Source organism: Plectrocnemia conspersa, unplaced genomic scaffold (genome assembly GCF_051122295.1).
Source record: "Plectrocnemia conspersa isolate PC_06_02 unplaced genomic scaffold, ASM5112229v1 ptg000011l, whole genome shotgun sequence".
Taxonomy (NCBI): Eukaryota; Metazoa; Arthropoda; class Insecta; order Trichoptera; family Polycentropodidae; genus Plectrocnemia; species Plectrocnemia conspersa.
In genome coordinates this window covers 19,501,646-19,514,989 of record NW_028277175.1, presented here as the reverse complement: position 1 = coordinate 19,514,989, position 13,344 = coordinate 19,501,646, and the positions used below count along the sequence as shown (strand labels likewise).

The 13,344-nt window shown below is 31.8% G+C and overlaps 1 protein-coding gene and 1 long non-coding RNA gene across 3 annotated transcripts in view; both read right to left on the bottom strand.

The window, feature by feature from the left end:
• Positions 1 to 8,408, bottom strand: part of ine (solute carrier family 6 member inebriated) — a 39,295-nt gene extending 30,887 nt beyond the window's left edge. For both annotated transcript variants that reach the window (XM_088197912.1, XM_088197915.1), the window contains exon 1: positions 7,652 to 8,408. In XM_088197912.1, coding sequence (XP_088054038.1) covers positions 7,652 to 8,220 — 569 coding nt within the window. In that variant the 5' untranslated portion in view covers positions 8,221 to 8,408. The remainder of the gene's footprint in view (positions 1 to 7,651) is intronic.
• Positions 8,409 to 12,305: 3,897 nt separating this feature from the next.
• On the bottom strand, positions 12,306 to 13,075 carry LOC148229839 (uncharacterized). Its single transcript, XR_015811415.1, has 4 exons — positions 12,945 to 13,075; positions 12,833 to 12,876; positions 12,487 to 12,587; positions 12,306 to 12,415 (listed from the first exon to the last, which is right to left on the bottom strand). It is a non-coding gene; the product is annotated as an uncharacterized LOC148229839 (long non-coding RNA).
• Between the last annotated feature and the right edge of the window lie 269 nt (positions 13,076 to 13,344).

The following is a 13,344-nucleotide window of genomic DNA, read 5'->3' as shown; positions in this document are numbered from 1 at the left end:
AGATGTATTCAAAAACTTGATAATTAGAACTTTTATATAAAAATTTGCTTTTACTGTTTAAAAAATAGTGTATATCATGTTTAACTAGATGATCTCCTCAGTGGCGTAGCTATGGGGGGGGGACGGAGGGGGCGGGCCGCCCCGGGCGGCACTTGCTTGGGGGCGGCATATTTGCGATGGAATTGTCTAGTGTGGTTCTTAACCCTGAATAAACTAAAATTTATGTAAATCTACGAATAGCAAGTTTAACAATAATAAATTTATTATTTTAAGAAATGCTGATTTTATCACCCTGCAAAAAAATGTATGGGGGAGGGCGGCAATTTTAAGGATTGCCCCGGGTGGCACATACTCTAGCTACGCCACTGGATCTCCTTAAACTATTATTACTTTCCCGTGAGAAAAATACGTTTTTCTCGTCAACGTTATACAAACAATATTGCATATTTGAACCAGTTTTCAAAGCTCTTGCATAACATCCATGAACAAAGGCTAAAGTCGGTGTAGATATATGTATATCCAATAAACAGCTAGCAAACGCAGCATCCCCGGATACACATCCATAGAATGATGAAGTTGCGATATATTACTGATTTTGAATCATCGTTACGCAGTTATATGCTCTAATTTATTTGTTGTAAATCTTTCGTTGTAATATATCATACGTTAGCCCAATGCGTTAAAACGGGATAAATATAATCAACACCTACTAATTGAGTAGTGAGATGCCAGATGTTTTTCTCCAAATAAATCTGTAATTTTAAATTTAATATTACCAAAAATATTTACAACGTCTCGCTTATGTTTTGTATGAGCTTAACGTCTTTTTTGTTAAAAGTTTGTCCTAAGCTCCTAATGGATCTTAGTGTTCATCAGTGATTATATTATAATATGATAAATCAAAATTTAATTTTTCCTAGATTTTTCTAATATCGCGAAAAATAAAAAAAATAAAATTTATTGATTATAAACTGTTTTGGCGGATGTACGGTGACGGGTGGCAATTATTTATTGAATGATATACAGTTTTATTCAATTAAATGTTGAATGTTATATGTATGTGAGATCGACGGATGAGGCTCCACCGGTCGTAGCCTTTCCGTCACTGTCCACCAAGGAATTTTAGCCCATCGCCGCTGTCACGTCAACAGAGTACCGCCTAGTTTTGGCCATAATGAATAGGCCCTCAAACAGTTTATAATTCGATCACAATTGTTTTCGGATTTCGGTTTGGTCAGTCAATGTTTAAGCTTGTCATTTTACAATGGAATATTTACATACAAATTAATAAACAAAATTTGCGGTGTAAATCTTTCATTGCATTATGATGTTACAATGGGGTTAACATAATCAACACCTAACTGTCAACAGTAAGTAGTGTGACACCAGACTAAAATCAGTAAAATCCGTGTAAGTTGTTATTATTACAGTTTACAATCAATATATGTTCACTTTGCATTACCTATTTTATTTGTAACTATTTATCACGATATTCATCAGTAAAATTAAAAAGTAAATGAAATGTGTAACGATTGACTGAAAATATAATTATATCATAATCACTGATTTCGATCTCCCAGACATGATAGATTTTTATCTTAGATATTTATTGCGATATTCATCCGTGAGATTAGAAAATTTTAAGAAAACCTATAAAGAATAAAAAAAAACACTTGGATTCATATGGTATTCAAATCCGTGTCTTTCAGATATTAAACACCACCTTTACCACTAGCATTTTGTTTGGATGACCGTCCAATAATTATTTTTGATGCAATGTCAAGGATAATGTTTCTAGCACTGTGTCACAAAACCTTTTAATATTGTGTAATGTGCAATTCTGGGTGTGGCTATTGTGCAATTGTGGGTGTCCTGCCGATTTATAATGTTTATTGTTGAACGCCCAACCATTTAATTTTCAATGATAATATCTAATTGGTTAGTTTTGCCCCGAATCATCGAGATTAGAAAGACGATCGAAGGATCGAACTGGAAGAAACGTTGGACTTTCCCCTATTCTAAAGAAGCCAGAACATGGCTGTACTGAATCACTCTCTTTAGACACTTTACTCAGAATCTACTTGGGGTAGTCAACCGAGACGATCCTTAGAAACCCTAGAAAGTAACCGCTGTTCGAATAGTTCCAGCTATAGCTCAATTCCTTGACTGATCTTCGATACGATTTGAAAACTACATAGCGTATGAACTGTATTATATATTTATATTATTAAATCAACTACAAAATTGTTGAAACTTATAAAAATTATACGCGTTCATTGTTGTGAATGAGCAATCGATTAAAATCATCGCCATTTTCAATACAAAGCTATCTAAACAATTTATTATTGAATTATTGATTTATAATTTTGTCAAGTCCTATAATTAGAAATTTTAATAAACAATACAAGCGATCATTTTTTTTTGCAACTACATATATCCGCAGCGTGTTCAAAATACATAGCAAATACATTTGACAACAATTTTTCAGCTTCTTATTGCCCACTCTTGCTCATCAAAGCCCTTTACTTCCCCATGGGACTGTAGAGCCTACTTTGATATAGTCAGGGTCAAATCCCTTGATTTAAAAATGCTTCCAACTCTAGTCAGAATATTTTTTTATGTAAAATACAGAAATTTTTATGAGCTATCAAATTCATTCAAATTCGACATTTTTATGTGGCACATTAATTATGTGTCACTATCGCATAAATATGCGCATGATAATTAATGTTTTAATGCGATAATTCGACGCAATGGAGTAACGTTATAGGTTTTAATTTATAATCATAACAAACGAGCAATCTGCTACGAAACGGTATCATTTCAGCAATTATTTTATAATACTGCCGACATGTCGGTAATGCAATTTGCATAATGACAGGCGGACAAGGCGATGAGAGCTGATTATCGTAGCGACGATTGGCTCAATTCAGATTGTTATTATAATCGCAGTTTAAAAATGTGTATGTTTTTTTATATAATGGGAGTGCAGGGTTGTCATGTTATCAAATATATTCGGATTTTACTTAAGAATATATTTTAAATGACTGGATTTTTAAATATATTAAAATCAATTAAACATTCCCCGTTGCTGGCTAACTTTTTACAAAAAAAAAAATATTTTATGTTTACAACCACCCACGTAGGAAGTCTAGCAAAGTGCTTCCATGCTAACACGGCTACGTATATTATCGATATTGAAAGGATCTTAAGCAATAATGGAACAACTAAAAAAAAATACACTAGAAACAAGAATTTTTCAAAGCTTTCAAAAGCTATATATTTGAGTATACTGTATGTATTCAAGTAAAGAAAAAATGTTATAAACCGCATATACCCCTGAAAAAAGAGTGACTTTTGTTTTGCTTCCAGCCCAATATATCCTATATTCTTATTAAATCTTCTGTTGTAACCTGACAGGTGTAGGCGCAATGCGGTACAGCAGTCAAATTTGTACCAACTGAACTGAAGTCAATCAGACCTACAAGACTTAAAGTTTGGGAATCAGTGACATCAATATTATTAAATATAAATTAATATGTACTATACAATTTATAATCAATAGATGTTATTGAAGCTATGGCCGGTTTTCTTTATTAATAACGCAATTTTTAATAAATACAAATTTGAGTGCCGCTGCCGGTGCTCGAACCCGCAACTTCAGAGTTGTCTAGTCTGAGACGTCACAGACTACGCTATTCCGTCCTGTTGTATATTATATAAAGACTATCAATACAATAACTGATACACAATGAACAAGGCTATAATATGTAGAGTCGATTAATAAACATGTAAACTGTATTTTTAAATGAAAGATAAATATTTAATTAAACATGCTTTCTGCCATTAAGCTCCATGTTTATTTTTTTATATAGAAAAAATAGTGTTTATGTAGTTGTGCAAAAAATAGATAAGACACGAGTTTATTCAATTTAAATCATATTAGAGTGAAAAAATATGATAAGTATACTTTAGATAATATATTTTTTTATTGATTATATATAAGATAATCTATATTAACTGAAGTATGGCTTTTAATTGTATCAACTCAATTAGGGATATGCATGCACAGACGTTTTTAAAGAATCATTTTACCTACAAAAAATTTCTGTTAATCTCGAAAAATGATATATAATTAGTTATTAACAATTAAACCAACGTAGCGTGTTTAGTTTGTAAAAATTCAGTAAGATACACTTGACACATTGGTCTTTTTAAAATATCATTTAAAAAAATAAAATAAAACGAAATACATGCCTGTATAATTTCTGGTTTTAATGTCGTTTAATTTTTGATATTTTCCACGGAATTTTGGCTATGTATAAAATATTAATCCATTTGTATTTTTCTTGTCAGTAAGTTTATTTTTGTCCATTATAATGTATTTTATTGTACATTGTTCTCAATTTATTATTTATTTTGTACATCTACTATGCAAAAAAAAATTTAAAAAAATATTTTCAAATATAATACATATTTTTTTTGTACATTTTGTGAACCATTTCTGCTTATTTTCTATGAATTCTATATTTATAAGCAATGATATTTAAAAATATTGCCTAATTTTAGACAAATATTCACATTTTTATTTTTTTAAATAAAATTTTAAAACATATAGGTTGATTAAAATTTGATTTGGGAAAAATTGAAAACAGTTTTTTTTTGGCGATTTTTTGAAAGTCCTAGAACTGAAGTAGCTTATTATAAAAGAATTTTCAATAGCTTAATTTTAGTTAATTATCAATATATTCATCCGTGAGATTAGAAAAATCTAGGTAAACCTTATTTGTGATGATTGATTGGAATTATAATTATATAAACACTCATGCCCTTCATGAATATTTCTATACAATTTAAGGAAGGCATAAAATTTGTTTTACATTTCATTAAACATAAAACATTTTTAAAGATTAGTTTTGGTTTTGGGATTAACCACACTTTTTTCTTCAAAAATAAGAATTGCGTGCATTGTAATGCCTGCACTACACTCTCTGGAAGTTGGCCAAGGTTGGCGAAGGACGGAGAATATAGTGGGTTATTTCGGTCGAGTTCAGTTTTGCCCGCCCTAAAATCTCTGAGGTTACCGAGAACGGGAAGTAAATTGGGGGTAATTCAGTCGACTTGGCCAGCTTCGAGCGCTTCCGAACATTGTCGGCAAACGGACCGAAGTCAAAGGAACCGAAGACGGAGCTGCTTTTTCGAGCGCGAGCGGTGAGATACTTCCCCTTTTGCTCTCTCGCGCGTTAAGTGACGAGAGTGAGAGAGATAATGATATGTTTTTTCGCAAACTGAGATAGAACGAGTAACTCGGTTCAATTTCAGTATGCGCGTAGGCGTCCTCTGGTCAATACGCATGTCAAGCACTGCATCGGGGTCACGTGGTCAAGTTATAATACCACATGCTTATCGGGGACTTCAACAGACTCTTACTGACATCTTTGAATATTTTAGGGCACTAAAATAGATTAATTATATTTTTGATAGTATATTCTTCTAACAGATATCGTTATTATATTTTTTTCATATAAAATAATTAGTGGTACTTGATTTTGTTAAAAAAAATCGTTTCGAATATCCTTATGTATTTTCCTAGATCGGTTTATATAAATGTCACACCATAACGAATTCTTATTTAGAATCAATGGCGACAAATTCTAGGGTAATCACAGATGTGGTGTTCGTATTCTGAAGTATCATTTTTATGCCTTATGGCATTTTGCAAAAGCCGACAAAGATTTTGCGTAAATTTAATATTTACGACCGAAAAGTTTTCACTGATATTGTATTGGTGAGTGCCCACACAAACTTTTATAATTATCAGTAGCGTAATTTTAATAATATGACAATTAAAAAATTGCGATTATTTGGCACATTTTTCGATCGCGCGAAAATATCAGCTGTACGTGACAGAAGCCGCCGTCCGGACGGCATATGAAATTTGCGGCAGTGTTGTCGCTTACTCGAAGTCGTAGGTCTCGGCCGACTTCAGTTGTAACTTCGGTTCGGACAACTTCCAGAGGGTGTAGTGCAGGCATAAAGTTGATGCATTAAATAAAATCTGATTTTTAATATTTCAATCATTATTCCCATAAAAAACTGTACCAGCTATATAAATTCATTTTTTTTACGTTTTTCGTATTTGTGTTTTATTTTTCACTTATTTCTTAAACTTTAGATGTTGGTGTAAAAATATCACGTTAAATAATAAATCAAAATTGTTACATAAATTTTAATCAATTATTATCCTCGGCATAAAACTTTTATTTTTATTATGAATTAAATAAATATAGTTTAATTTTATGAAAATAAAGTTATTTAACTAGGCTAATCTAAGAGTAAAAATATAGTTATATATCTAGCTGTATGCAAGTAACTAATTCGTACCTTGGGTTCTTGTTATATTAATGAATATTTCTAGGTTCATAAATTTATTTATATAATAATCTTATAATTAACTTAAGTAAAGCATTCTTAGTTAAGTTAATTAATTGTGCTAATCTGATTTACTCCATATATACCCATAATTCTAGTCGTAATTTATTAGCACCTATTTTTTTATGTATATCTAGTTGTACTGTTATAATTTTATTTGATTATACATACATATGTATATAGCTCAATTTATCTAAAAACAGATTTATGTTTTTAATGATTGTGATATAATTTTAATATTATATAAAATTATTTTAATTATTACACATTTATTATTTATTTTAGAATATCTCAAAAATGTTATGTTTATACCTCGCTTCTACTTTCAAGCAATATAGGCATTTTTGTAGTTTTAAGCCATAGGGATATCGTTTACAACAAATAAAATGTACGGGTTTGAAAACAAATTCGGTATTACCGGTATTTTATTTTGTAATACCGGTAGTATCGAATCTAGATTTTTTTTCTCCAATATCGGTATTACCGGTTTTGCAATCCCTAGAAAGGACTTCAAATGGTTAATCACCGACTTATACTATTATGCTGGTGGATAATAAGATATGTATATTAACGCACGTTTTTTAGTTAATAATAAATTAAAATAGTGGCATGCTTCTTATTCCCTTTAACATATAGAATCATATTGCAGTTTATCTTGTGGTCTATAAAATTCTTACTACGGCCCTGAATCTGATCTATACACAGGATTTGAAACAAAGCGACCGTGACCGTCGTCACTTTCCTGATAATGGTCGTCGGATGTTCTCGATTGAAAATGATTTACTGCCAACAATTCAACGGTCCTTATTATGTTTTAATTTAAATTTGGCAAAAATCAAGCGAATGCGATCGCAAATTACATAATTAATTGGGGGGAGATTTTATATACATAAATATATAGCACACGGAATTATTTGGGTCGAGCAAACATAGTAATCGTAAAAGTGACATTGAAAAATGCTTATAGACGATAAAACACGCTGAAAAACTCAAGAAATCACTCTAGATAAAGCGTTGTTATCAAACATACATACAGCTGGAAACGTACATTTTATACGGCTGGATCAAATTGATTTATTAGTTTTATAAATATTTTTAGGGATCGAACACGCGTGTGTGAAGTTAGTGTAATTGAGCGTTTAATTAAGCACGTGCACGCGACAGTAGCCCACGCATTTTTATAATGAATGTGCGAATTTAATATGATAGGAATACTCACGTCGGCGGGTTGACTAAGCTGAATAGTTCGTTTGGTGAAGTAGGGACTCTTCTGATGACCATCTTGCGGCCGTCTGTGGATCCCATGCCTATGGAGGCCAAGGATCTGACGGACATGGCGTCATGGAACTTGGATATCTGGCTGGGACAGTCGGAGAAGACGGCAGAGCCGGATCTGACCATCGGCGAGGATAAGTTGGAGTCTTCTGGTTTGAGGGACCTCATGCTTAGATAGTGCTTGGCTGGTAGATCCGTATTGAAGACTATACCATCGTCTTCGATAGCTCTTTTCGATCCGTTTTCGCAGATGTTTCTCTTGAGGTTTCCCAGAGATAGGCTTCCGTTGGGGCATACGGGAGAGACTCTGTATCGCTTGGGCCTGTGGCGTCTGGTTTCTTCCGGAGAGTCTGGATTTTTTATTTGCTGTATTATGAGAGGTTCTAGTTGCTTGGTCCGGTTGTTCAAGGCGCTCATGTAAACCGAGTTTGCGGCTCTCCTGTTCTCGTGCTTCTCCTCGCCGTTGGGGAGAGCCAGGTGGTTCATGTTCTCGCAAGGGCTCTCCAATTGCATTTGGTCGAAGTTGTCTCGATGCGCTTGCGCGTTACTGGGCAAGGGTTGAGTGCCGGTGACTTGTGGGGTTTGTAGTTTGAGTCATAGCGTCGTGAAAAGACCGATAACATGTCATGAAAGGCGGTTCGAGTGCTGGAGCGCGATGAGCGGCCGCGACCACTACGACTGACACACTGACTCGCACGTTTCGCTCTATCAAAGTTTAAAAACGTACGTCATGTGCGCGAAATCTAGGGCCCGCTGTGCGCTAAACTGATCTAAGATTAAATAAACTATAACAGGGCATTAAAAACGCACCGTACAATGATTGAAAAGCAATGGAATCGATTGCTTTATTTGGAAAACATTTGCATTGTTGTTATAAGCATACAATTTATTTCCATTTAATTATATAACACAATAATAACTATAAAAACCCAGATGTTTATACATATAGATGGGGCATTCCCCCCCCCTTAAATTTGACAATGTCATTTAATGAAACACTATGAATCAAAATATTAATAAAACGACCACTGACTAGCAGATGCTAGTAAAATTATATGATTTCAACTTTTCCATATGTAGTAATATATACATTTACATACTTATTTATCTATATATGATTTATAAATGTTACAGTGAATGTGTATTTTTCAATGAAGCTATATTTTCACTAGTGAAATCCAAATACATTTTCACCAGTATATATATATATTTCTACTAGCAAAAATATAATTTAAACAATAGGCACTAGTGAAAAAATATGCCGCTCTACAATGTCAATGAAACTCGATTTGCTAGTTGCGAAACGTTCATTTTCTGTTTAAACCCAAATCTAACCTAATAATGGAAGTTCTAAAGCTAATAATAGTTTTAAAGTTGAGTTCAAAGTATAAACTAATCCAACTCGAATAAGTAGAGGCAGATGTTGTATCTCGCATATTGCTTCATATTTTGTCTGTATTTCGATATTACAGTATGATTCAAAAATATAATAGCTATCCTTACCGATATTACTACGGAGCTGATCAAAGTATTTTCAAACTGAATTTTGGTCAATAGGAGGACGCAAAAACAAGTATCATTTCTCAGAAGTCAAAAATTCACGTCAAAAGCAATAAAATCGTGTCGACGCCGTCGCAGTGGGAACGCTCGGTAACGAGCGTTCCCACTGCGACGGCGGCGCCACGATTTTATTGCTTTTGACGTGAATTTTTGACTTCTGAGAAGTGATAATTGTTTTTTGCGCTTCCTATTGTTCAAAATTCGGTTTAGACGTTCTTCAGTTGTGATTGTAATTTCTTATCTTTCCATATTTTACATCAATACTTTCCATAGCTTCTTATCATACCAATATTTCTATATTTTCTGTCATCGTTTCTGTAATTGTTTTGGTCTTTTTTTTAGTGGGACCAAAATTTAGGGGTAGTAACCAAATTTTCATTCATTTTAACGCTTGGGGTTAAACTTATACACTTAAAAATAATAATAATGAAAATAATGACGTATTATTTACGTAAAAATAAAGAAAAAAAATGTTACGCAGATCCCACTGCGACGGCGGCAGCACTATTTTATTGCTTTTGACGTAGATTTTTGCCTTCTGAGAAGGCATACTTATTTTTTGTGCTCTGCTATTAATCAAAATTTGGTTTAGATGTGCTTCATTCGATTTTCAATTATTGTAAAGACCACTGACTGATCAATTTTGCCCCCCCCCCCTCCCCTGGAAAACTGAAATGCCGTCCCTGAATATATATATATATATATGTATATGCTACACCAAATCGGTGAAATCGCTTATTGCGTAAATTGCCAAAATAATGCAAGCTCGTTGTTTCATTCATCAATTAGGGAAATTATTTGCCGAATGCGTGAAACTGGCAGGAATTGTTTTGCTTATTTCGTGCATTAGGTAAAGTAAATAGTAGCGCTCCTTTGGTGTTTTTCAAAAAAGCAATCAAACATTAACTACAGTGATGTTAATCTTCATTTAGAATGGCAAAAAAGTCTAGAACTATAAATATGATTACGTATAAATTTTATCAATCTTATTCACTGTGCTGACCAACGCTCGCTTATGAAAAAATTGTAATAGTTAATAATTATTTTATTTCAGCAAATTACAATATATCTGCTAATCTTCCGGCATTAGTTACACGACCAGATAAAGCACATGGACCAATAGTTTTAATGCCAATATTATTCATATAGAAGCAAAAAACTTGGACATTTCAATACACGTGACGTTTCGCAACTCTCAAAAATGAGTTTTGACTTAGTTCCAAAAAACTCAAATGGGGTACTACTATATCATTTGCTTAATACATACATTCGATGGATATTTTGCCTTATTCATGAATGAAGCAACGGGCTTTTACTATTCGTGCATTGGGCATTTTTTTGCCTATTTCATGCAATAAGAGATTTCACCAATTCGGTGTAACATATATATGTACAATATAAATATATATTGACAGCCTTTGACAGACAAAAAACTATATGATTTTTTTATTGAATTAAAATGATGGGATCTTAAAATCACTATGGATTTTGCTAAAAATACTTTTGAACAATTCTTATTGCTTTAAAATGCGGTAATATATCAGTATTATAGTCGTTGTATAAAATTAATAAATTAAACCAATAATTTAAAAAATATTTGTCTGATCCTAAATAGTAAATATATTAGGTACTGCTCGAATATTATTGTATTTTATATAAATTGTTCAAAATCCGCAAAATCGATTATAACACATGAAAATAATATTGTTGTAGTTTATAAAAATAGGCAGTAAACTTTGACGGAAATGCAATTTATTTGCTTTTAATACGCCTTTTTATATATATTTTGCAGCCTTGTATTGCAAATTTATTTTTCTGAATCTATCGAAAATTTGTCGTATGGACTTGCATAACATAAAAAAAATAATATTATTTATGGTGTGATTTAAGAACTATTTTTCGTGATGCACTAAGCAGCGCAACGAATTTTTTTCGTCTGTTTTTAAGAATTGCTTTTTTAATTTAAAAAATAGAATAACTATGAATGAGGATTTCTTATGAGAACTAATTATTTGCTGGAAAAAACGTTTAATAGTATATGCAGATTTTATTAGGTGTCACATAATCTTATATATAATTGTTCTAAGCCGTCGTCGCTTCCGGACGCGCATAACTTTAAACGAAACATTCTCCGTTCAATTCTATACTCTATAAATCGTAACGCTTTGTATGAACGGTGTGTAACAATACACGTAAACAAAGGAAATATATTTAATTATAATAATAAATAATAATAAAAATTAAAATTTAATTTGTTCCGATTGATTTTCGAGCCGCCGGTAATGCGTTCTGTTGTTTCGACCAATCAAAAATAAGCATTCAAATATTCAAATAGCGTCGACCAATGAAAAATAAGCATTCAAATTCACATAGATAGTACCGTGACAACACTTTTAAATAATTATTATTTAATAATAAAATTTTGCTACGCGACAATAATTTTCATTAATTCGTCATTTGACTGAATAAAAATGAAATATATACATAATGTGTTGAGGATTAGAAGAATACATTGATTAAACTAGATAAACAATCATAAAATAATCTTCGTAATGAAATTTTCAAATTTTGAATTCCCGGCGACGGGCTCCGAGGCCTAAAAGTGAGTTTTTGCTTTTATAAATAATCGGATTGCAAATTAACTAGATGTGTTATAACTATGAAAATTAAATATATACATAATGTGTTGAGGATAAGAAGAATACATTGATTAAATTAGATAAACAATCATAAAACAATCTTTGTAATGAAATCTTCAAATTTTGAAATCCCGTCGCCGGGCTCCGAGGCCGAAAAGTGAGTTTTACTTTTATATTACATAAACATTATCATTGCTTTCCGATTTAATACATATATACGTTAGATTTTAAGAATTTTAAATTAACCAGTAATGTTTTAAACATGAACGTGTAATATATCCTTAGTATGTGAGGATTGAAAGTTAACGTCGATCAAATCGGCGCTGTCGGACAGCTTATAAATGTGTAGTTTCTTGGATGTTATCTAATAAACGACATTTTACAATGATTATAAATATGTGATTGCATACCTGGAATAATCGATAGCCAAAATATCTAAGAGTGGGTTATTTTTAATTCCGATGTGGCAAAATAGGTACAATTTTTGTTCTGTGCCATCATTCCTCTTTCTGAATAGCCAAATTTAAGATATTCAGTTACATCAAACTTATGTAGTATGTTCTTTATAAAAAGATATTACTTGCTGACAGTGACTTCAACACGAGAAGATTAACTCTTTGTTTATATATACCAATTCTACGTTGTAGCCATATAGGTCATCAAATTGTTCCATCATTGCTTCTGAAAAATAATTAAGAAACAATAAGACTCTTATCAAGAGTAAACATTGAACACATTATTACTACTAATATAATCCATAAATTAAATTTAAACGACAACCGAAGAACACAATTGATGGATGTACTGTAGAGGATTAAACACGTAGATTGGCATCTTTTCATCTTCTACAAAATTGTCACAATATGTCATATATTTTTTATTATTACTAGCATTGTAATATGTTTAATTAACTTCGGTATGTATACCTTTAATTGCCAAATCACCGCTGTTTGTCTTTTAATATTAGATCCTGGAAAGTCAATAGTAATTTTGTTAGAATAACCGTGTTATATTATTCATTTATAACTAAACACTTACTGGCACACCCGCAATTTATAGTTTTGTCTATAATTTCAAATGCTGCATCACTTGAATCATCTTCAATTGTCACTTTGTAACAAAAATGCCACGATTATAACATATTTCTTGCCAGATGTGACAGAACTGTCAAAGCAAATTTGGGAAGTCCCGCGCTTGAGAACGAACTAAATTGATTTTAACGAGCGAAATTGATTTTAACGAGCGAAATTTATTTTAACGATTTAAATTGTATAAAATTTATTAAAATATGTATAAAATTCATCAAATACAAAAAAAAATGTTTTTTAAAATATTTTTTTAGTTTACAGATTTAAAATATAGTATAAATAATGTGGATATGTATTAACTTCTCTATACAGAAAAAATATGTACCTAAATTTTGGCGAACGTTGGCAAT